This window comes from Sander lucioperca, chromosome 2 (genome assembly GCF_008315115.2).
Source record: "Sander lucioperca isolate FBNREF2018 chromosome 2, SLUC_FBN_1.2, whole genome shotgun sequence".
Taxonomy (NCBI): Eukaryota; Metazoa; Chordata; class Actinopteri; order Perciformes; family Percidae; genus Sander; species Sander lucioperca.
The window spans coordinates 43617698-43643662 of record NC_050174.1 but is presented as its reverse complement, the minus strand read 5'-3'; the positions used below and the strand labels follow the sequence as shown (position 1 = coordinate 43643662).

General features: G+C 42.9%; 1 protein-coding gene and 1 long non-coding RNA gene across 2 annotated transcripts in view; one reads left to right on the top strand and one right to left on the bottom strand.

Annotated features, from left to right (window-relative positions):
• The window catches only part of nr6a1a (nuclear receptor subfamily 6, group A, member 1a), a 113852-nt gene that overhangs the window by 63412 nt on the left and 24475 nt on the right, over window positions 1-25965 (bottom strand). The window contains exon 2 of the mRNA XM_035998392.1: window positions 21859-21906. Within this exon, the coding sequence (XP_035854285.1) occupies window positions 21859-21906 (48 nt within the window). The remainder of the gene's footprint in view (window positions 1-21858; window positions 21907-25965) is intronic.
• Window positions 924-15676, top strand: LOC116050628. The gene is made up of 2 exons (XR_004105114.2): window positions 924-1144; window positions 13658-15676. It is a non-coding gene; the product is annotated as an uncharacterized LOC116050628 (long non-coding RNA).

Here is a 25965-nt window from a genome sequence, read left to right as displayed (position 1 = left end):
TTGTGATGTTATAAAACAAATTTGAAAAGGTTTGGCATGTTTGCTTTAACGAGTAATCAAATTAGTTCTGATTTCCTGTCAGTTGACCTATCAATTTATCTAATAATCTTTTCAGCAATATCCAAAATTCACATGGGTCAATTATAACCCTGAAACCATAAGTCAACAGAAAATCTTTTATTTTATTTATTTATTTATTTTTATTTATTTTCTTTCAGAATAAGCCATAAATTCACAGGTTTTAGCCTCTGAAAACGTGACACGTGTATACACACACACAAAATATCTCCATCCATCCAACCACAGAGTTAAAACTCCAATGAAAGCACAAAACTCCCCCCAACACCCCCCTCTGAGCAAACTCCACCCAGATCGGCAGCCGTTCAATAGAGAAGCCTTCTACTTTCAATGGTCTGAGTTCAGACCAATCACAGCACCCCCTGCCCCCCCCCCCTCAGCTCCCAGGCCTTCGGCCAATCACGGCAGCCCCCGCTCCACACATGACTCTACGTGCTGCTGTGCATTAACCGCCTCATATATAGTGCATGCATGAAAATGTGGAGCAGTTCAATAACTTGCGTCGTAGCCAGGCTCTTGTGTGTGCATGTGTCTGTGTGTGTGTGTGTGTGTGTGTAGGGGGTTGCATGCATGTGGGAATGTGTGTGCTTGGTTTACCTATTTAGAAGCACGGACGGAGAGAGGGAGAGAGAGAGAGAGAGAGAGAGAGAGAGAGAGAGAGAGAGAGAGAGAGAGAGAGAGAGAGAGAGAGAGAGAGAGAGAGAGAGAGAGAGATTTGTATTAGTACTTGTATTTGCAAACTGCTGGCTGAGTTCCCACTAGAGGCAGAGAGATCAGACTGAAAGAGAGTGTGTGTGTGTGTGTGTGTGTGTGTGTGTGTGTGTGTGTGTGTGTGTGTGTGTGTGTGTGTGTGTGTGTGTGTGTGTGTGTGTGTCAGGACTGAGACGGCGAGAGACAGGCAGACAGACACAGAGAGGAACCGTTCCACCCCGTTCAGCAGCAACTGCTCGGCCTGTCTACATGAGGTTTCTTCTCGAATATGGAGGCTTTTCGCTCTCTTGATTTTGTTTTCCTACTCTCCAGTCACCACAGATTCATGCTGCCGAACTTTTGGCCACATTTTTAGGTAAGTATTTAAACTGCTCGTCCTTCCCTGAGTCTTTTCATTTCCAACTTCACTGATTAAACACTTGTTTTACACTAATGCACGACTTGTTTCAAAAAAGAACTACATTCAATGACTTCATTGAAAACACTACTCTGTTTCTACAAAGCTAAGTTTTGGATTTACTTATAGGCAGGCACAAAAGACATTTTTATTTGTTCTTGATGTGTATGAGCATTTGTGCTTGGTACAGTTGGTCTAAAACGGTGTTATATGCATGTGAAACCAGACAGCGGCTCTGTGTGTGGGAGAGTTTTGAAAAGGATGTATGTGCGAATGAGAGGGAGACAGAGAGATTGTGTGCGCCGGACAAAGTGTGCCAAGTGTGAAAAGTGTGAAAAGTGTGTGTGTGTGTGTGTGTGTGTGTGTGTGTGTGTGTGTGTGTGTGTGTGTCTGCGTGTGCTCGTGTGACTGTCTGTGTATGTGTGCGTGTGTCTTTTTTTTCTAAAGCTTGCTCTGTGGGAATGCGGAATGCGGACCGCGGTAGCCAGTAGCGATGTTTGACTGGGAGGAACTGAGCCAGACAGTAGACAAAAGCAAGCAGGGCTGTCCAGACAGGGCAGGTCAGCCATTAGAGGCTGCAGCGGAGGGACAGGTCAGCCAGCTGCTGCTCCGCTCCACGAGGGGAGGGGATGCCCCGCCTTTAGCGTCAGGGTGGGGGGGTTAGAGTTGCCATCGAGGTTAGGGGTGACCATGCTTCACTTCACGACTGCCTCTCAAAGTGCTCACCTTGCACCTCGCCCTTCCCCACTTTGAGAAAAGACCGGCGTGCTTTGCAGGTTGAAATGACTTGAGGCATGAGTTGAATGTGCAAAGAATAGTTTCCCCCCTGCATTATTGGGGAAAATCTTTCAGCACTCGTTTGTGTAAACATTTTGTCCAGTGCCTTTTTTTTATTTTTTAGTAGCGATGGTTCCGGATCAAAAATTCAAAATAAGCTGCTGTCAATACCAACCCAAAATACTAAAAAAGGTGAAGGGAGGAAAATGCAGCAAGGAAGTGTAAATGTAGGAGGCGGTTAAATATAGACAACGCCAAAAGAGGAAGAATCGCAGAGACTGTCATTTTCACAGAGTTTTTTTTTTTTTTTTCTCTATTCCTTTTTTTCGTTGGTTTTCCCCCCGCCGGCGTGCGTGGGGGTCCCTGGGTTTGGAATGTATGTAGTGACAGGAAATACTGGCCGCCCCTATACTTCTTTTTTTTTTGTTTTTGTTTTTGTCCCGGTCTGCTTTTGTCCAAAGCTCTTAATCCACCGCAAAAGCTGAGTGCGTAAAGGAGTAGCAACAACCGAGAAAAACATGGCCCCGGAATCACACATACAGTACACCGCGGCTGCTGCTGTAGTCAGAAAAAACAACAACACATTCACAGAAGGCACAAAAGGCTTAACATGAGGACGAACAAACAACACACGCACGCATACATAAGTCTGGATTGATATCCGAGTGCTGGTGATGATGATGGGGGGGGGAAAGCAGCTCTTTGAAGCTACACGCAGCTGCGGAATTGAAAAACAAGTGTCATCACTTAAGGTCACGAATTCTGATTAAATTAACAAAAACAACAGTCCTGGCTGTGGTCTTGAAAACATTCATTTAAAACCGTGTGTGTGTGTGTGTGTGCGTGTGTGTGCATGTGTGTGTGCGTGTTGAGGCTCTCAGACTGAAAGCAGAGTACAACTCATTCTCTGAAATGCCTGTACATGTAGAGTCTTGTTACCCAGATACACATCTCAGCCCTCATCACCGGCAACGGCTGGCAACTGAAGTCATACACTCCATAACCCCAATCAACAGAGCCTTTTTTTAGTGACGCCGTCACTGAAAACACTTCTAAACTATGCACTCCAGCCTACACACGGCCTTTAAAAACAAGTCCCGTGTCTCCAGATGAGAAAAAAAATAATAACAACACCCTGTTCTTACAAAATGAGTGACAGCACAGGGTTAAGGACTACAGGCAGTCAAAGTTCTTTGTTGACAAAATGATAACACTTGGATTCTGTGGAGGTGAACTTGATTTTTTTTCCTTTTTCCGTCCCAAAAATTGCTATGCAGCATTTTGGAAACCTTGACGGTTTTTGTGCAGGCCAGTGGCACTTGTTGATTATCAGTTCAGGGAAGACAGAGGTTGTGTAAGCGGCTCCTGTGACCCCCGCACCTCTGCCCGGCCTGAGCTGAGCTCTGCATGGACTTTGATCCCATGGTTTGGAGCTCCGTTAGCCCTTCTGCACCCCTTGCTCCCTCGCAGGCCTGTGTGTGTGTGTGTGTACCTGGATTTGAATAGAAACCAGACAGCGATGATGATGCCGCCCCCCCCTCCCCCTCCTCCTCTGTCACCACTCCCGCGCGGGACAATGAGGATTTGTTAGCGCTCAGCCGCGAGCCTGCTGACACAAAGCGCGTAGCCTCCCAGCCCCTCAGCCCTGGAGTGTAAGCAAGCCGAAGCACAGGCGGGCAGGACACCAGCAGGGGGGCCCAGAGTGGGGGTTGGCGGTGTGGGGGCAGTTTGCAGGGGTGGGATTAGCAGACAAGAGCTCTGGGTTGGGGGATGGTGGCCTGAAATGAACAGGAAATTACTGCCTTTGATGAGGCAGAGGCAGATTCGCACAGGCTGAACTCCTCTGGGCCTCTTCCCCCGGCAGTAAAAAAAAAAAAAAATGTTTGAGCAGAAAATATCAAAAAGGGCCCCCCCCATGTGTCACTTCCCTCCACCTACAATGCAGTTGTTAAGTCTAGACACAGGTGCTAAGCAAACACTCGCAAAAAGTTTGCGCTTTTTTTGTCTCTCCAACAACACCAATGCTGCTTGCTCCCCCCCTCTCCAGCCTTTCCCTTCCCGTCCTCTTCCTGCCTTCAGACGCCAGCCCCTGACCATGTCATGGGAATCCTATTAAGCCATGCATCCATCCAACCCATTTTCACCCGCTGAAGGATCACAGCTCAATCTCAATACCACACTGCAAGGAAACCACAGACATATTTAGCCTTCCGCGTGAATATTTCAAAAACCATGAGGACGTGGAAAATATTGTAAATATACTGGCCGTTAGAGTTGTTCCGATACCAGTATCGGAATGCTGGTATGAGTGAGTATGCAAGCCTTTGCCCCGATACCACGTAATTTAGCCCTGAAAAAAAAAAAATCTACTCCGTCTAGTTTATTTAAGTTCAAGACTGTCAAACTTGATGATAAAAGAAAGTTCTTTGGCATTCATTCTCTGTAACCTGAGCCAGGCCATACATACAACGATACTAGTACTACAGGGTTAGTATATATACACATTTTTTTTTTTTTTTTTTTTTTTTAAAAACACACACACACACACACACACACACACACACACACACACACACACACACACACACACACACACACACACAGATACCAGCAAATATGCAGGTTCAGGTATCAGAATCGGTAAGAAAAAAAATGGTAGGGCAACATCTCTACTGGTCAGTACATCAAAAGGTTAAAGAAGCAGAGATGGGGAGTTAAATGAATGTGGAAAATCTGGATTTCTTACGCTTTCAATGAATTGTGATTTGTCTTGGTTAAGTACAAAGGAAGAACCTACCCAACATGATATCTGCCAGTGTCTTTAGCCATGTTTGATTTAAAAACAGCACCGTGCTTGCCTCTTTTTTTCACAATCAAATAGGGATTCAACGTCTTACAAAAGAATTGGGTTCTTTCCAATGCCACCCACTACATTTAAATGTCTTATATGTCTCAGATACGCAACTCCCTTCGTGCCTTTGTGCGCGTTTGCGTTCCTGAGTGTGAGGAGAGATGGTAATGTGTGTTCAGTGAATATCAGGGTCGATTAGAGTGTCTCGCCTGGTTGGGCTACAGCAGATTAGACAGGCGGAGCAGATACAGGCCGCAGGCTGGTCGTCTGGCGTTCTGACCCACATTGCTCTGATGTGCACGTCACTTCCCATTACACTGACAATTGGACGCCACATCAGCTGAGCATGTCGTGATCTGCATACCCTCCCCGCGGGCGAGGTCCATGCGCACTGTAACCCCCATGCTGTCATGCGCCAACCCTGGCCGTCCCACCGCCTGTCTACGCACGACGCGTTGGATGAGTCACAATGAGGCATCGCCATCACAGCTCCGGGGTCCTGACTGTGTGGGTGGCGCATTTGGCACGCTAGCAGAATGTTGACCTTGATTCTAATATACTAATATCTAAGCTTCTGGATGTCAAATCAAATGAGTAAAAGCTTGTGACAGCACATCCTCTGTGCTTTATTTTTAGCCAAAAGCAGCATGCATCTAAATTAATATCAGCTCTGCGCATTAACGGCTGTCGAGGACAAATATTCAGATCAACGGCTTTAAAAAAAATAAATTCAGCAGCATTTTTCTTTTTTTAAAGAGCTGGTTATTTATCCTTGTCGGCTCTCTGTGAGTGAAGTAATGCCGTTACTGGCTCCGGTTTGTCAAACAGTTTAAGCGTCCATTATGGACAGGTTGCATTCCAGCTGAGGTTTACAACCCTCCCTTCTTAAACTCATCACTCATCTCACTCACACATGTCCTGCCGTCTGGAGGTGATGCTAAGTGGGAGTTTAAGCTTTGGGTGAAAGTGCAGAACATACAGAACGCAATGAATTGAATTTGATCTCACAATCTGACATTTCAATAAGCACGTGGACCAAAAAGTGTATGCACCCAGGCAGCCCGTCATTGGTGCGTCTGTGGATGCATTCTTAAGTATACAAAGCGCAAAGCCGCCCACACATGATCCGCGGAAGAACCGCCCTGCTCTGGCCGTTACACTGTTTTCCTATGTCGGAACTGCCACCGAACGTTGCGCTCAAAAGTTCAAATTATTTCAACTTTGACCTCGTTGCCGCTGACCTTTCCAGGGCGCAACCGATTCCAGAAGCAATGCTGACGTATACCTGCGCTGCGCTTTTTGCCTCTCTGCTCTGCGCCCTGCCTCACGGTTTTTACCGCGGATCATGTGTAGGCGGCTTAAGAAGCCTCAGTGGCGGTTCTGCAGCTGGCTGACAGAGACGGGGCTGTTTTGCAGGCCGCCTGAAAGATAATTGGCAGCTATGGAGTGAAAAGCGGGCTCAGCAACAGATAAGGGCCGTGTGGAAAAGCTTCATAATCATCATGGATTAGCAAATGATAAATCATGTGTTCACACAAGTATGCTGTCACTGCTGGAAGAGCCAGAGAGAGAGAGGGGTAGGAGAGCGCGGATGAGGAGAGATATGAAAAAGAGTGGGATAGAGAGCATGCGAGAGGAGAGAGTGAATAGTAGGGAAGATGTGGATGTTTTTTTTTTTTTTGCTGTAATTCAAAAGAAAAACACAATAATACCATCTAGCAGGTCAGCAGGAGAGGCAGGCTGAGAAGGGGGGGAAATGAAAAGAGAGGAGAAATTAAAAGCTCTGCCAACACTCCAGCTAATACAATCTTCTGCCTGTCAGATTACCTTCTTTAATCCAGAAAGGTTTAACGCCTCTTAGAAATTTGAAAGGAGACATGAATTCAGCAGAGATTTTCTTCTGCTGGAGGAGAGGAGGAAGGTGTCGGGGAGGAGGGTTAAGTCTCTTGAGCAACTCTCCAAAGCACTGGCCTCAACAACTTCTGCTGCACTGTCGTCAGACCGCTATGCAGAGGATCAGCCAATTCGAACCGCTGCAGTGTTCGACTCGCACATCCCCGATTTACACCGCAGTGTTCACCTACCACTCGCGACAGTCGTGCATTTGCGCATCCGTACAAAATATCATACATGAGCTTCATGTGTTTTATCCACAGTTGAGTGAACCGTCGCCTGTCTTTCATGCATACAGTAGGACAAAAAGATGAGCTTAACTTTGGCTTAAGCGGAGCTGATTAGGTCAACGAGCACAAAGCACTGCACAGCGCATTAAGGACACAATGTCCCTGCTGGTGCAACGCAGCCGACACGCTCCCGTACTGGGACGGGGCGCAATGCATTGTAAGGTTTGTCACACAAAGGAAAAGTGTGGCTATATGGGAATAAAATGGCACCATAGACACAACATAGAGAGAGGGTAATGGCCAGTATTAGGGGCTCTGATTTTAACTGGGGCTAAAAATGTCAGTGTGGTACAGGAAGGCGTTTGAGTTAATCACACCAGACACATGGCAAAATGAAGCAATTCAAGGTATAGAATTGTGTGATTCCTGTTGTCTTTTGAGGGAATGCAGCTGCATTGGTGGCTGTTGAATGATTATTTTGCAGGGTGCGCCTCAATTTCGACGACGCAAACGAGCCGTTTCGCCTCTTCCGACACACGTCCTACACATATTCCTTCTCCCTCCGCTCAGTTATTTCAGCTAAACACACCAGCAAGATGACAGATCGACTAGGTCGGTCTGGCCGTGAGGTGGCACAGGCAGAATAAAAAAAAAAAAAGGTTGATCAGTATCCAGGTCATTCCCATGCTGGCTCACCCTGCTGGCTCCCACTGATAACGGAAATGTGAAATCAGTATTGGCGCCTGTGATGTTCACTGCTCTGTGCTATTTCTAAATCTCTCAGTGTGAGGCTTCCCCGCTTTGTGGATGGGGAGGATGCATGAGATGGAGGGCGTTCTGCGTCGACTCGACAGATTAAAAACATGGATTATGTGCCATAAACGAGCGTTGTATAACCTTTTGTTTGGGTTTCCTTGAGAATACATTTGTCTGTGTTTGGCAACTTATTTCTGCCCAGAGATTCAACCAGACCGTGAGTTCCCCCGAATAACGAAATATGATAGTTGGAGCGAGGATTTTGGGTGTGAGCTTTGACAATGCCAGCGTTCAAAGGGAGCCCGCGAGTCTGACCTGGGGATAAAGTCTGTTGGAGATAAATAAATAAATGAAGTGGCAGCGGGCTCCAGAGAAATGTCACGGTTAAATCCAGCAGACAACAACAAAGAACCTTCTCATCCCGCTTTGTTAGAGATCCTCAAACTGCTGCGAAAAAGAGCCCGGAATGCATATTGATTAGCCTCCGCGCTCATGACTGAAATGAGCCGACAAAGCTTTGGAAAAGAGAGGAGTGCGTCACATACAGTGCCGTTCTCTCAGGCAGCGGAGTGGATAAGTCAACTAGAGCCAGACTGACATGACGTGATCAAGTGCATCAACGTCGGGTTCAAAGGTTCAACAGCAGAGAGAGAAAAACAGACCGGCATGTCAATCAGCGCTGGAAAGAGTGAGGAAACTGCAAGGAGGAAGCTGAGGAGATGATTGGGGGGGTTGGGGGTTAAGTCCTAAGCAGTTAGGGCGTACGTTGAGAAAAACAGTATTTCACCATCAAGACAGAGTCGCAGGTTAATGCTGAGAAAGTAGCTGGCAGCAGAGATACGAGCTGGCCACAGTTAGGGTTGCAAATAAAAACCCCTGGAGCCTTGGCAGGATGTTCCATGGCACGTGGAGGCAAGGGGTTTTTGTTGGAAAGGCTTGGCACTCCGCCTGAAGGAGTCCCTACGCTGGATCAGTGCCGGCTTGGACAGTGCTGATTATACCCAGGTTCAGCCAGTATGACCCACCAATGGTCACTCAATTGTTTAACGCACACCAAGATCCAAAGAAATACACCCAAGCTTGTCAAACCATGCTCGGCTGAAAGGTTCTTTTCAGTATTGTGTTGCCGTTTTCCACCAGGCAGGGTTCACTTAAATGTTGATGCTTTGTGCCAATAGCTTGTATCTTAAAAGATAAGATGGATTCTAGCACTTTGAGACCCGTACAGTAACCACTGGAATCCCAGTTAGAGCCCAGCGATCTTGGTCATCTCCCTTTTGTCCTGCTTTCACTGTCAGATAACGGCAAAATCATGCCAAGAAATAACTATAACAACCTGCAGTAGAATTGGATTCATGGGACTTAACACTGAAACTAGAACAATCATCATCACCTGTGCTAAGACTAATATTAATTATCACATAATACAACCCATTCATTTATACCACAACACACACAAAATGTCTCACTAGAATCAACATACAGGGCCGTTCAAAATATGCAAGCAATTAAATGACATCACACTTTATTCATCATGCGTGGTGAATACGATTGCTACTGCAAGGCCATAATTGAGCTCTTCTATTTATCTAACCGTGATTGTATTTCTTCATTGACTTCCTCGTGTCATATCAGCACTGTTATATCACAGTCCATTCCCCTTTACAAGTGTGTGACAACAAACGCAGCAGTGTGACAGCTAAATACGATACCGCACGAAGCCCTTCACACCGCTAAATCTCATTATGAAACTTCTGCATTCGAGCAGATATTAAAATGTCTGATTATGTTGTGACGGACACAGCAATTAGGGCATGTTTGTTGAATTTGATTGAGTTTGTCCGCGAAGAGGATCACTCACAGCGCGAGTGATATTTAGCGATATAATCTCATGCACTTCCATTAGGAGATGTCTCGCAGTGCCAGTGGATTGTATAATACTAATCAAGAGGCATGATGGGATGGGGAAGTGTGAGAGATCATATGCTGGCAGCCTCCCAGCTGAGTATTTTTGAACAGGCGTCTGAGTTATGCTGGGAGTGTCGGGTTAACTGCGGGTACAGTTATGTAAGCAAAACATTTATACTGTCAGACAGATATTAAGCAAGTTTGAGAATGGCGGGAATGGATGTTACATACTTCCTGATATGTTGTTGTCTCTCTGTGCCTAGCTTTTCATAGCATGCGAGATTATGTGAAGTGACCATAATATGTAATGAAAAGTGAAAGAAAGAAAAGTTTCCATGAAATGGTTTGGCCATGACAGGAAGCAGTAGGTGGTTTTATACTGTAACTAGGGCGGCTTTAAAATAATCGATTCTCCAAAATCCTCTAAAATCAATAAAAAATTTTGATTGAGTGATCTGATATCCATTAATAAAATCCTAGTCTATATACACAACGTTCCACCGGGATTGTTCAGGTGCCGCCGGAAATTCCGCTGGATGTCGTTAATTTAGGCCGGATGTCCGTTACCTTCCTCTTTCTTTGTGTTGGCGTTGTAAACTCGGGTGGATTTATGAGGACTATGGTTAACTGCTCCTCAGATCTCTGCAGGGTAAATCCAGACAGCTAGCTAGACTATCTGTCCAATCTGAGTTTTCTGTTGCACGACTAAAACAACATTTGAACAAGCACGTTCCACCAAAACAAGTTCATTCCCGAGGCTATTTTGCAGCGGCACTGTGGCTCTGCCCGGAGCTTAGCACTGCCAAAGACGATTGTGACTGGTTTAAAGAAATGCCAATAAAACCAGAGCACGTTTTTCTCCCATCCGGAAATGCTGTGTGGACTCGCCAGACCCTCCTCCGCAGCGCTGTGGAGGGCATCATGTGACAGGACCGGGGGTTTCAATTCCACTATGTTCATTTTATTTTAAGGGTTGCTTCTTGCTTGTACAATTTACAGTAGAAGTTCTCTGAAATTCTCTTTCATATCGAAGCAAAGTTGGACTGAAATTGTAACTAAAATTCCCCTAACATAATTGATAGGAAATCGAAAATTAAGGCTGCAAAATATCTAATTGCGATTATTTTGACAGATATTGCGATATGATTACATTACTGGAGGGAATGATCATTTTTGCATCATTATTCTCATTTGCATTGACAAATATTGCAATTGAAAACAATGATTATAGTGCGATTTTGGTAAGGATCTGTACCAAACAAAGATGTTTTCTTTAGTCTATAGCAAAGCCGCCCAATTTGGGGCCCATGGGCCAAATTTGGCCCGTGCTCTCTTTGTTTTGGCCTGCCATGGATTTGACATGCTCATGCTTATTCTCCTCTTAATTTAAAAGTAATGACTATGAAACGTACATTTTGTGCAGTTAAAAAGTACGTAATCTGAGTTTAACGGCAATGTAATGCACAGTGCTGGTAAACTTCCCATTTAAATTACCTACATACATTTTTATCTATGGAGAATGGCAAGAATTACGGTATTCTTCAACTTCGACATTTATTTTTGGCCCATGGCCTTCCATCCAGATACATTTTGGCCCTTCATATGAAAGAATTTGGGCACCTCTGGTCTATAGGATGGGATTTGTAGGCTGGGACGTCTATGCAGCTCCACAATACTTCATTCAGAATGCTTTGACACATTTTTTGCCTTTAACACGTATTGCGCCCCCCCCCGCCCACCCTGCAAATTGGATATTGCACTAGTCCATATTGCGATACAATTGCATTTAATTGTGCAGCCCTATCGAAAATGTAATCGAATCAGGACCTTGTGAATCCGAATCGAATCGGGAAATAATTGGCAATAACCAGCCCTAACTGTAACAGGTGGATTGTCAGGGTGTGGCTGCTGGGGGGGGGTTTGGATGGGGGGAGGAGAGATACATTCATCTTCCAATCCAGGGACTCCCCAAATCTGTTCCTAGCTCAACATTTTCAGTTCCTGGCTAAGTTTTCTCAGACTTTACAAAAAGTTGAACTAAACCTAGCCTCAACTCTAACAGAGAGAAACAGCATGTACAATAACCAGTTCTTCTCAACCACCAGCTCAATCCTAACCAAAGAAAAATCACAGAACCAGGGGTTACATGGATAACTCGGCATGTGATGATCTACTTTTTTTGCCACGTCTGAACTTATCCCTGACTGCAAGTTCACGTTTTCAAACAAAAAACAGGTTAAATGCTGTCAAATCTATGAAGCCCTAACATTAGCATATGGTTTCCCAACCCTATAACTGACATGTATGATACACTGACTTTAACAGTCGGAGCTCATTTTGCTGAACTTTGTGCATGTGTGTTGCGTTGGCCATGTTTCAGGCAGCATGGAGTCCTGGCTGCAGAACAGCCAGCTATGCAGGCAACACGACAGAGAGTACACTGTGTGCTTCTCATTGTCCAACCCCTGGAATGTGCTGACGACGCAGGGTTCACACCGGTTCAGTCACACTGTTGCACTCTGGCCTCGTCTCATGCTCACCCAGCTATTTTTACACGCTATACTTTTGCAAGTTTGTCAGTTATGCAAAAGCTTCTGGGAGACCACAGCAGCGGTGGAATTATCAAGAACCCTGATGCAAGAGTACGGCCACGCCTCAAACGGATGAATAAGTCAGTGTGCGTGCAGCGAGTTAACATACATTTCCCATAAGTTCTCCCAAGTGCAGGGAGAAGGGGGAAGTCAAGTCAGATGAAAAAAAAAATAAAAAAAATAAGAGAGGGAGAGATATTTGAGAATGAAAAAAGCCTCTGTGTGTCTGGGGCATGCAGCCAAGCAGCACAAGTGCCAAAGAGGGAAGCCATTGAAGCCTGAGCCAGAGGGACTGAAAAAAAAAAACTATTAATTTCCACCTTGTCTGTGAGTGGAAACACAGAGAGAAATTAGGAAAATGTGGTAGAATGTATTCTTGGAGGAATAAAAAGGAGCCAAGGGGGCATCTGGCTGGTAAGCCTTTCTTAGAGATAAGACAAATTGGGGGGTAGGGGGGACAATATCTGGCCATGACTACACTGAAATAGGAATATCAACGTCACAAAAGAGCTATTGCCAAAAAAATAGCTTTTACAAATTATTTATCCATTTGTTCAAAAGCCTTTGTCTAACACTATGTTGATTATTTTGATTGAAGGTGACAATAATGTTTCAAGGGCGAATTCATCTCGAGACGTTTGGGTGAAAGCGCTAGATGGGAACAATCATGACGGCAGTGAAAATAATTCATGGACCACATGAAATTGAGAACTGTTTTAGTTTCATACTGTGGTAATAATGACGTCTCCTCCAAGGTCAGTGAACTGTGTCAGAGCAGGAGAAAGTGAATTGTGCCTCTCCTTTCCCAAAGTGATCATTCATTATGAAGAAACCAGGAGTGATGGGCTCTTTTCTGAAAGCCTGCGGTGTGTAGAGAACGCAGAAAAAGCTGCGGAGCCAATTCTCTCGCTTTCCCGTCAGATTGGTCTAACAGAACACTCATCCTGCAGAACTGCAACAAATCTCTCTACAGTGAGTTGCATCATATATTTATTACCTCCCTAGCAGGTTTCAGTAGGTCTTCAAAAATGGATAAACGTGCATAAAACGCCAAAATGTGACGTGAAGAGGATGCACAACAAACAAAATACAGTGTTCCAAATCTTTTCTTCTGTGTTGAGGGAAGCAGGCAAAACAGGGGAGAGACAGACAGAAAAGGAGAGACCGACAGAGAGAGAGCATTAATAAAACATGACTGCATGATTTTCCAGCCTCAAAGAGGCGAACACAGGAAGGCACACTCCCAGAGCAGTAGCTGAGGTTCAGCGCAGGGTGAAGGAACAGTAATCTCTAACTAGCTCAACACTGCAGTGCACTAGTTACAAACTGCGGGGCACAGCAGCGCTCTCTGATCGCCTATTCGCCTCCCTCCACGAGCCCGACTGACCTCGCCTTCTTTCCCCTTTATTCATCCCAATTCTTCACCCCCCCGCCTCCTCCTTTTTTGTTCTTCTTCTTTCTGCAGGCTGAAGGTAAAAGGAGCACAGGCTCGGCGGAGACAGATGAGAGCTTTGTTAGTAGTTTTGCAGAAGGTGAGGATGATGACAACGATGATGGCGTTCACCGCGTCTGCGGGGCTATTTAAGGAAACCTTCGCATCGCCGCCTCGCCACACTCCTGCTGGCTTCTCTTCAAACGTTATTTGAACCTCCACGTCGACATGGGTGGTAACACGCCTTGGCATGGTGTTGCTCCGCAAGGGCCAAGAAAAACACGGAAGCACACAAACACACACACACAGGATTGTGATACTCACAGCACGCAGCTATATCTAGCTCGTCTTTCTGGGGGACAGTTAGCGTTACAAAGTTAGCATTTTCCCATTGTTTTAACCATCTGTCGACAGCTGAGATGGACATATACAACACTTGACAGGTCTGACATCATAGCAGGCTTGCAAAAAACACAAAATGCATGTTTCGATTTGAATTGCAGACATTTAAAATGTATGTGGTTTGGACGGGAATCAGCAGGCGAGGGACAAGCAAGCATGTCTGTGATTTTCCACTTGTTTGAGTCCAACTGCAGCGACAAAGAGGATACAAAAAATAAACTGGGTAGCTTGATTTTGGTTAATCATACGTTGATTTTCTATGAAAAGTCAAATAGCTGCCACCAATCAAACAAACGGCTTCCTGGTGCCCACGGTGAACATTCAACGCTGTCGGTGAGTTTGAGCTCTAAACAAAACCATTGACCGTTGACTGTACCCTGAGGGACGCCACAGCACACAACCCCCAGCTTATTGCAAGCCTGGTGGCCCACCAGGCCTAAGTTGCCCCCCACTGGGCCTAGGCCACTGGGAATTATTTTTTTTAATGTATTTTTAAGACATTTTTAAACTACAGTTACAGTGGGGAACTTGGTTGGAAACAGACATAGTATTTTCAAATCTCCAGTTAGCTTTCAGCACAGGCTCTACATTAATGCTGCCATCAGCCTGTGACTGGCCCGAGCCGGGCCCTCATAAAAAATAAAAAAAAAGTCACCACACACGGGAAACCGTGTTAACATAAATCTCTGGAAACCATACGTTGTGAGATATTTCAGTTCTGCTCTCATGCAGAGCAAAAAGCAGAACCACAATCTGTGGGCGGACTACGGCTCATGCCTGTGACCTTCAGTTGGCTGGAATCGCCCCGACTCCTTTCAGCAGAGACCAGATCAGCGGTGACGCTGAGGAGGCGTTCACTCTTAAGGCTGCAATAAACATTCATTGCTGTCGGTGGGTTTACATGAGAATAACTCACTGATCAATGAATGCAGACTGCGGTTCAAACACCTCAATAACCAGTTGGCCGCTGGGTTGGACGCGGGCAATGCATGTGTACCCTAAGTCTTGATACAACATGCTAACGGTAATGTGACAAACTAAGGTCAAGTTTTCCATGGACACTGGCCTAGGCTGGTAAATAAGCATATTGTGTGCAGTGTACTGGTGTCATCATACAGGATATCTTAGCATATTCAAATTTATTTGTAATATTTACCACCAGTTTACAGTGTTGCCTTGGTTTTTGAAGGGTAAGTTCATCAAAATGAGATAAAAAAAATAGTTTCTCACTTGCCAACAGTGCTATCAAGAAACGTGGTTAGTTTTGGGTTTATTATTTATTTTGGTTTTTGTTCCAATATAATAAAAGTGAATGGCTTTTCATTTGTGGTGCTCACACCATTGAAACGTGGATATTTGAAAAACTCAATAGCAACATCTCATTCCAGAAATTCTGTCTCCCTGATAACCTAAAAAACTGTCAACAGTTTTCATAGGGACTATTTCTTCAGTAGAAAGTAGTTCCAAAGGAAACTGTTCAGTGAGGTCTGTAGACTATCCAGAGTAACAAGGACACTTGTCTCTGGGAGAGATGTTGTTGATGATTTTTATAAATGACATTTTTCGATGCTGTGAGCAACACAAACAAGATAGATTCACCTCCACTGTATTAGTGTAGAGGCAGAAATCTCACAGTCTGACAACCCAAAACTATCTTGCATGACATGAAACCACTAGTTGTAAGTGATCACTATTTGGGTAAATGATACGTTCTTTACATTTACAACGGAACAGTTTTCAAGGCATACAATAGAGTTGTAGGTATCGCAATGTGTGGGCTTCAACTCATTTCAGTACACTATACACAAAATCTAGAGTAATCAGCAACAGTGAACAACCGGTCTGCTTTTATTAGTGTTATTTTATTACGTTTAAGTGGCAATGCAGCTGTGCAGACTGACTTCAAAAGTCTACCATATTAACAAACCGCAATCACATACTGTATCTTTGACTAGAATTCAGAGTGTGTGATGAATCACATATTTAACGATATATTAAATGACACTGGATTCTTGAAGCTGATGTTGATACCAATAATGGAGTTTAAAAAATCCTTTTTTTTTGTTTGTTTTTTTACATAAACAATCTTGATACTAGGCCGGGTACAATTATTACATAATTGTATTTTTTTTTTTTTACATTATTGCAGTTTCTTTGTTTAAGCGCAATTAAGGTCTTAAGACGTACGACTGGTGATTGTTGATTTTGTTTAGATATGCCAAATTGTAATTATATAAGCGATTATTGCTGGGACTATACTGTATATTTTTATTATTATTTCAATTGTTAGTTGTTGGCACTTGACCGTATACACGTTCATAGCAACAAAAATGACAAGGGGGGGGTACAGTTTGAAAATATGCTTTATGATAATAAAGAGGCGTTGTTTACTTCATATGCTGTGTATTTGTGTTATTACATTATCTGGGTCACATAACAGTGATATCCAAAAGATGTATCTTGGGATTCATTCAAAACTTCAATTTGTTTTGAAAAAGTAATGAATAAATAAAATTATACCTTAGTTTTGGCACAGACATCAAAATGATACTTTCTTCTGAAAAACAGAAGAAAAAGAATTCTGCAAAACCCAATTCTCATTTGACGACAGAAGCCAATGTTAAACCTAATGTTAAATGTCTAAAACACAAGTAGCTGTAGACAAACTTTGCCTTAACAAAATAGCATAAAATTGGTTTAAAAAATAAAAATTTGGATCAAAAATAAGTAAACACGAAGACAGATCTGGCCATACATTCAATGCTAACTTTCACTTCTTGACCATTTTTGATATCCAGTGTGGCTACAGGAACATTTCAGATGGTACAAAAAAAACAAAAAAACAAAACAAAAAGGAGGTTCGTTACCAAGCACTAACTGTAATGTATGGTACTGTGTAGACAATGGGATAAAACATAAAAAAAACTACCTACCTACCTCTCAGAATGCATAGTTCAAAATGTTTGCACACCCTGTACAACCCATACTGTACAATCTTCTCCTTCCTTAAACATATTGCACATATTTGTTATATTGTCTTTTGACATATTTTGTATTGTAATATATCTATTCTGTATTTATGTTCTTGACTGTAGCAGTACTTTGCTTTACTGTATGCACTTAATACACCAAGGCCAATTCCTTGCAGTGCAAGTGCAAAGTTGCTTGGCAAATTATCAGATTCTGATTCTCATTGGACAGATATCGATAAGATACTTACACATCACCATTGTTTGTAGCATTTTCTCGCATTATACTGTGAAATACGGATCTAAATATTTTTTATTTAAATTCAACAAAAGTATTGGACATTTGAATTAGCACAATATTCCTAACATATGGATAATCACCACATTGTTCTGTGGACTGTTAGCCTCAGTGTCGGCCAGTCATATCCGAAGCGCAGAGGTAGGGGTTCAGCATGTTGCCTAAAGGCGGCTTTCCACCATGACCCAGATGGTAAATTCCATGACTTTTCTCAGATTTTCCATTTCCAAGTGCGACCGCTTCCATGACCTCAAAACTGTATTCTGTTCTCGTTTGTTAATGTCTGCTTTGCACTCCACTTGAGCTGAAAATCAACTACTGCAAAAAAACACGTGTGAAACAAGCTGGAAAATCCTGTTTGCTGTGTTCCGTGAAGCTACTCTTCTTTGTGTATTCTGAGACCCCCTGGCCTAAAATTCCCAAACTTTGCGTGTCTACAAGAACTCCCCCAAACTCCATGATATTCTGGGGATTCCAAGGCCAGAGGGAACTCTGTCAATGACACTTTTACAAGACAGACAGGCTGCTGTGGGGTACCTGCGACTTTTGTAATTACAACACAATCACCCAAATGTACAATAACTCAAATATAACAGAAGTGAAATGGAGAAAAGCACTAAATTTGGCTTCAGATCAAGCCACTCAAACATATATTCTATTAAAAAGCGAAACAATCTGTGCCCATGGTTCTTGGAAAGTTAATCAGCCTCGTAACCCCATTTCAGTATGTAATTGGAGGAGATATACGCATATGGAAATAATCTTGCAGTAATTGCCCTGTAAGGTTAGGTTAACATGCTGGGAAATTTCAAACACACTGACATTTTCCAGCCATTGCACACCCAAAACGCATGTTATTTTGTTTTTTTTTTACAGTGGAAAAGTGTCGGAGGGGACATTGAGAAGCAGCCTGGGTCTCTTCTTGTCTTCCAGCTGTCTTAATAAAGAGCAAACCAACACTTTTCGTCCACATTCAAACACACAGACGGTGCTGGTCATAAAGACAGAACTCCTAAGGTGTAAAATAAGTCTACTGTACTAATAGTTACAGTGCATTTATATAAAATAATTACTTGATATATCATCTTTGATTGATTTTCAAGTTAAATTATTGTAATGTGTACATTTTTTGTACTGTAAGCTAGTACTAAACAACTGAACGAAAATGTAGAAACCGATGAGTGATGTCATAAACTATAATGTTTTGCTTTTTGAAATGAATTCTTATTCAGCAACCAAGAAAAACAACCAAGAATTCTGTAAAAGAAAGTCTTATGCCTTCAAGTCTGCAGTTTTTTAAAGCTCTGGGAAACTGTGATGCATTACTGACTTTAAATGAGGGATTAATCTATGAATAAATAAGTGAATGACTTCATAAAATGTCAGCGCAGCGGTGCTGCTTTGAGTAAAGCGGTATATCTACAGAGGCCTGTGTGCGGCGGATGGATACTGTTTGCTACATATATTAGGACCACACAAAAGTCTGCTTGTTTATCCCTGTGGAGTCGGGCTTTGTCATCACACACTGAAGTTATAGGCACTGGCACAGCGTGACCCACTTCTCCCTGACCTGGAACACTCCGCAGGCTGACCCTGAGTCTAACGCCAACGCCATTTGCATCAAGCGTGTAAAAAAAAGGGACGGTGGATCAAATCTAGGCTAATCATGAATTATTAAAGGCTAAAATGATAAAGCACGGTGGTCAACAGCAGCAGCAGCAGCAGCAGCTCCTAAACACTGTAGCACTCACGCCATGTTCCGAGTGCAAAGAGCTGGGCTACCCATGGGAGTAGAAAGGGAAAATCAAGTGAAAGAAAAAGGCTACTAGTGGCCTTTCATTCTTCATCCGCTTATCTATACATTTACTTAAGAGAAACACAGCCCTTAGGCGAACACTGAAATCCACTTTAAAAAAAAAAAAGGAGAAACAACACCACAAAAGGAAGAAAGAGAGGGCTCTAAAGTGGCGTCAAGTGTTTGACTGCTCTGCTGTGTAGCACATAGGAAGATGAAAACCTGGTGATATGAAATGACTTTTAAGCATAGGAAGTTGAAGGCCGGTTATGTGAGGACAAAGGAAAGGCATGTGCTGGGCTCTGGCCAAGTAGTTCCATATGGTCGTTGAGTTCACTGGGTCCAGGTGGCTTGTGGGAGCTTACATCACATGTAGGTCCGCCATGGATCTACTGCCCCCTTCTGGCCAGCGACATGCAGTGCTGCAGGAGGCCTGTCTTGCTTGTGCTGATTAATGGAGGTGGGTTTCATGACACATTCTTCCGAGACATGATTTAATCAAAACCAAGTCCTGTCCTGGCATAATGCTTCTTTTAACTGGTTACCATCATCCACATTCATGATCCAGTTGGACATGGAACGTGAAAATTCGAGGGCAGGGTTTTTCCCCAGTGTATTGCAAGCCTGGTGGGCCCAAGTTGCCCCGCACCAGGCCTAAGCCACTGGGAAATATTTTTAATGTATTTTTAAGCCGGGACCTCGTCAAAAAAAAAAAGACTAAACAACTTTTCTGGGGGAAACCCAGGAAGGTATTTATAACATTTAATATTTTGCCTATATTTTCAGGTCTACTGTGTACATTTGTGATGCTTGTTCAAGTTTACTGCAAAGAACTGAAATTTGCATGTAGATATAGTCCGTGAAACCATTCAGGGGCAAAGTTGAGGAGAGAAAGTCTCGTCCCCAGCTGGTAATGATTAACCATGGAACAGAAGAACCGTGATAACCCCACTGGTGACCTGTTCGGCAGCCATTGCTCAGCCGTGTAGTGTGACTGTAGTGTGTGTGTGTGTGTGTGTGTGTGTGTGTGTGTGTGTGTGTGTGTGTGTGGGTGGGTGGGGTGCAGATGACAGAGCCAGGTCAGCTCAGAGCCCAATACAGGGTTTATATGAAGGATACGACTTATTTGCTTTAAGAGACCTTAATTGAACTATAATTGAAAAACCGCAAGCCTAAACAATGATTTACATCATCGATCCGAATGGATGTGTGAGTGAATAAGTGTGCAGCTACAGCTCTTACAGACTCCTGCTTTTTACCACCACCCCCAAAGAGTTACATCTGTGCCCACGAAACTGCACTCATAGGTTTATAACTCAAGAACCACAAATCATTCCCCACTAAAAAGCCCCTCTGCAGATTCATGAAGATGGCGATGGATGCTTTAAGTTTGAGGGGTGAAAACACTCAGATTAAGGGGTCGAGGAAAATGACTAAACTTTCTCGTTTGAGGTACCAGAGTTAATGTTAGGACTTCATCTAGAGGGCTTGTGTTGAAAACAGCTGTTGCTAACTCAGCTATTTGGCCCCTGACCTGGGTTTTTTGGTCACTGAATGAAGGTCTCTGAATTCCCACCCCTGTCAGAGCATTTACAAGCTTAAGGAGCCCTGACTCAGCCCCCCTTGACCCCAGCCTCACCCTTGCCCAGTGCCTGCACCGAGGCATCCTGGGAGGAGAATAGGGCCAACAGAGAGAGCGAGTGGCCGCGGCCGCGAGCCCACCTCGTCAAGTTTACAACCCAATCAGGCTCGGCCTCATAAATCCACGCCTCCTCCTGCAGCATGCAACAATGGCGGCCATTCACTGTGTGCGCAGGTTTAATAGTTCCTCTCCGGCTAACTTCCACTTCTTAGCGACCTCTCCTTTTCTCCCCTCGCAAGTTTATAGAAGCAGCGGTGAGAAAGCCCAGGCCGGAGAGCTGCACACAATCAGGTCAGCACAGAGTCACGGCGAGGTCAGCGTTCGCTGAACTGTGTCCGACCTCTGACCCTCCCGTGGTGCCACCTGGCGCTGTGATGGCAGCCACGGGAGTCCCGAGTGAACTTCGCCTGAACCTGGAACTTAACATTGGACCATTGCCTCACCCCTGGCCCTTTGCTCCCAGTTTCCTCTGGGCCAAGATCCACACATTTGGAAACATTTTTTTAACATCTCTCATTTTAGGTTTTTGCATTTAACTGGGATGCAAAACCACTTCTGATGACAGCATGAAAGTGTTAGCCCTTCACTTTGAGATTATGTTCTCTGACCACTCACACATTTACACAGACTGAGGCTATCAAATGGAACAGATATAGAAAACAATGGGATGTGTTTTTCTTCCTAAAGCAAGAACCAATATCCTGTTATAAAGCTGTAAATGCTTGTAGACATTTAATATTTACCCTCTTGTTTTCCATGTTAGCTTAAGAGCCAGCGGACTCATGCTTATAGAAAAAGCGCCTCCATTATTATTCAGTTTATACTCCCCTCTTGTGGATTTGACATAAGCCTTTCAATAAAATTACGACCCTCTACTTTACCACTAGATGGGGCTATAATCTAATGATTTTCTTTAATAGCAGAACGTAAAACCAGACTGTCAGGCTGTAATATAGTGTCAGTGCTACAGGGCAATTCAGTGACTAAAGCCTGAAGAGGGAAAAACAGATTGTGAAGAAGTTAAGTCAATCAAGACTGACTTGTGCTATATGCAGACTAAACAGAATATACACACTAAGCTGTATCCTTAGTCCACATCTGAGAATAAATGCACGTTTGTGAACTCACCCATGCTGTCGTTCTGTTCAGACTCCAATGGATGGTCGCTGTAAAAGCCTGGGGGGGGGGGAAGAAAAGAAAATTAAGGTACACAGGTTAGCTATTGGAGGTTTTTCACAGAGAGAGATGTGGATACTCCGAAATCTTCTCAACACTGTAGACACAATCAATATTTTAGAGGTTTAAGATGCATATAATGTGGACCCTCAAGGACAGTACAACCAAATAAGGAACTTTTTTTAATACTGTAATAGAATTGAACCACACATACGTACATTTGTCTTTGTCCCCAAGCTGTCACCCATCTGAACCTGGCTACCCGCTGAACTTTACTTAGATCCCCTCTGCCACTTCCTCCTCCTGTTACTGCACTTTAATATATACTATGCCATTTGCACAAGTACATTTACAAAATTGGCACTTTATGATATAATTCACAATAATTCTAAGCCTGTAAATAATGTTAACGTGTTTTTTTTTTTTATCTATCTATCTATCTATCTATCTATCTATCTATCTATCTATCTATCTATCTATCTATCTATCGTGTACGTGCACCGTTAGTTGGAAAGCAATGACCTACATTTCGTTACCTTATGTGCCTGCACATTGTGTCAATGATAATAAAATTGAATTGAACATTGAACATTGGATCAGGGACATATCAAGAAACAATGCAGCTGCATGATTAACCAGGGCAAACACAGCCCTTTTCGACCAAATAGTTCCGGGAACTGACGGAAGAAAACTATAGGAACTAAAAGTCCCCTTTGTGAATTTGCATTTCCATTACTTCTGAAGAGTTGTGGAGATAAGGCAAACTATAACTATGACTCTGTGACGGATTTAAAAAGCGAATGTCGCGCACAATTTTCACATGCAGCGAAACAACATTAAAAGAAAGAACATCACGTGTTCCGTGTATTTAGCGTTGCATTTCTCTGATGTTTCAGTAGATGTAATGAATGATAGAAAAGGAGACATGCAGAGGTCCAAGTATTATTTAACGCAGGGCTTGAATTGAACCACAGAAATTCTGCCAGTACTCCAAACCAGCACAACCTGCACAAGCTGCATTTAACCCTCCTGTTGTCCTCGGGTCAAATTTGACCCATTTTCAAAAAGTTTCTATAATCAGAAGTTATGGTTTCTTTCAACCGAATTGTCGAAAAAAAAAATAACATGGATGGTTCCATACAACGCTCTTCACAAGGTCACAATGGCGTTTTATTCAATTTTATAGCATTTGAAGAAGAAAATTAATAGAACGTTGAAAAAACAACAAAAACTTTGAAAAAGCGCAGAAAAAAATCAACAGACATTGGAAAAAGTGACAAAAATGTTACAAAAAACAAGGTGAAAAGCCACAAAAGTGTCGAAAAACCAAATGTTGAAAAAAAAAAGTTTAGAATTCAAAATTTGGACCCACAAAAACTAAAAGTTGCATGGTCAACGGGAAGGGTTAAGGACAGGACTTTTGCACAAAATTATAATTCTAAGGTACTTATGTATAATGGCAATAACAGTTGAACAAACAAACAAAAAAATATGCAGCCAGTACATGTTGGGCTTTGCACAGACCACTCACGGATTGGGGATTTTTGAATCCATAATAGAATTCTAAACTATTTCTTTTTAAACTAAACTTGACAACATGTTGGACCTCACACAGCATTTCTTTGCCTCCTCTATCCTGCTTTTTGAGCAGGACATGGGCCAGATCTGCCTGACAATATAACTGTGTACCCATATAATTAAGACAGTGGCAATACTGAGTAATAAGTAACAGCACTCAGTTGGAAAGAAATCCAAAGTGCCGGGAACCTTGTACTGGTGAGTACTGACTTAATTGAAGCACTAATTAGTAGACAAAAATCCTCACATCTCCAAATTCAAATTACAGTATGACCTGCACATAAATAAGACAACAAACTGTTAAAGGTTCCACAAATGCTAAATGCTAAACTCGTGTTACCTTGAATGTAGTAAAGTACAGCACTCGCCAGAGAACACTTGTATTAAAAGACAAATTACTATTCTATTTACTTCATTGTGTGTATTATTTACTATTCAAAATACTACAAAGGTTTAATACTGTATTGATATGCACATGGGCCAGAATGTAGAGCTCCCAGTGAGAGCAACACAAAACATCTGATCGTTCTGCGGGGTTGACTGTTCAGAGAGAGAGCAGATTAAATACTTCAGTCAACAGGGTTTTTCCTGCTTAGAGGAATTTTAGGCAGCCCCCCCCCTCCCCAAAGAGAATTTAGCCAACCCTAAAGGAAAAACACCAGCACCAAAATAATAAGAATTGAGATTAAAAAAAATAGCAATTCAAATTGAGAGGAGGAGCGCTAATCTCAGTTTTACCGTCCAGAGTCTGGCTCTCCCGGTGATTTTAACGGTGGTATTTAATTATTACTTTAAGCAGTTTTGTTGATTGGGTTTTCATTTACTCAAAATGTAATGAACATTTTTGAGAAATAACAGGCAAATGCATAGAGATTTCTGTCAAATAAGGTAACACCTTACTGTACGCTGACCGATCATGCTTACTGTCGTGTGCGTAGTGCCCCCCCCCACCCCCCCCCTCCCCACCCCTCAGAAACCCATTCTGAGCCAGGAAAAACCCAGGTCAATATTCAACAGTTTACAACCTGGCATCAGCAGTGATGTGAAGTGATGTCCCTGTTAATGTTCAGCATTATTCACCACTTTAGTGAACTCAAACGGAGATTAGAAGTGAAAGACAGAGGGACAGATTGTGGGAAGTACGCTGGAGCCCCCAGGTTGACTGTGTAGCCATTACTTTGTGGTCATTTGATGGAGTCATTGATAAATTGGTTGGTAAGAAGCACCAATGAAGTACAATATAACTGAAATGATAAGGTGGCTCATGCATTTTTATCTAATCTTGAGGGCCTATTTTATACAGGGGTCCCAGTCAAACCCACATCTTATTTTGCAGCAGGCACCATTACCAAATACGCGTGTACATTCTTTCCTTTGTATTTTTTATCTTTATTTTTGAATAGTTCTTGTATTCTATCCTATTTATTATTTCTTGTTTATTCTGTATGTGTGCTGTGCGTCTTATATTTTGCTGCTGTAGCACTGGAATTTCCCAATAAAGTCTATCTAATCTAATCTAATCTAGCAGTTTAGTCCTGCTCTGGTTTGAACCGGCTAATGATTCAGGACCCATTTCATTTATGTTTTTTTGTGGTGGTTGGGCCCAATACATTGTGTCTGGTATTGACAGAGTATGCATGAGTCGATGCTGGTTCCTTTTAAACATGGCAATCTTTCACTTACTTTAACCAAGAAGTTTTTGCTTGCCTAAACCTAACCAAATCTTAACCATAGAGCTTTCAGTCAGATAAGAGAAGTTGGAGGAAAGCCACAAGCACACTTCCAAAATTGTTCCTATAAATGCGAACATTTCTATGCCAAACCATAACAGGGTTTTCCCTACTATTATAACGCTTAGGTGCTGCACCCAAGCAATTTTGGGCCGCACCACCCAAGCTGAATGAATGTAAAAATCAATGTGAGCATCGAAACTAACTAAATTACTTTTGTCAGATTTAAGGATTGTAGTTGGCCCACAGTGGACTTCTTAAGCAAGTTTTGTCATTAAGCTTTTTTAGTGATGTTTGTTTATTATCTGCTCTAGCTTTTCCAACGTTTTAGACACACGTGGTAAAAAAATAAGGTCCAAAATGATATGCATGTTTATTGAAAAAAGTCATTTTCTTAAGGGAGGACCCCTAAATTCCCATGCCAAATATGTGCACCTAAGTCTTCCACAAACCTAGGGAAAACACTGAAGTAGGGGCTGTCAAACTCTTTCATTAGAATTATTTTAGGTTAATGGCTTCCCATAGGCAATCTGTGTAATTATCAACCGTAGAGTAAATTCTGAATCAATCAAAGTGCATCATAAATAAGAGAGGTGGACCACACTGACGGGACCAAATTGGTATTTAATACAAAGCCTGATATGTCATCTGACTACCATACGGGTCGAACCATAACCCCAGAACAATCTGTTTGCTTCATATTGGTTACCCTCTTGCTGTCTGAGCTTTATTTTATACCCTCTTTTCCCCC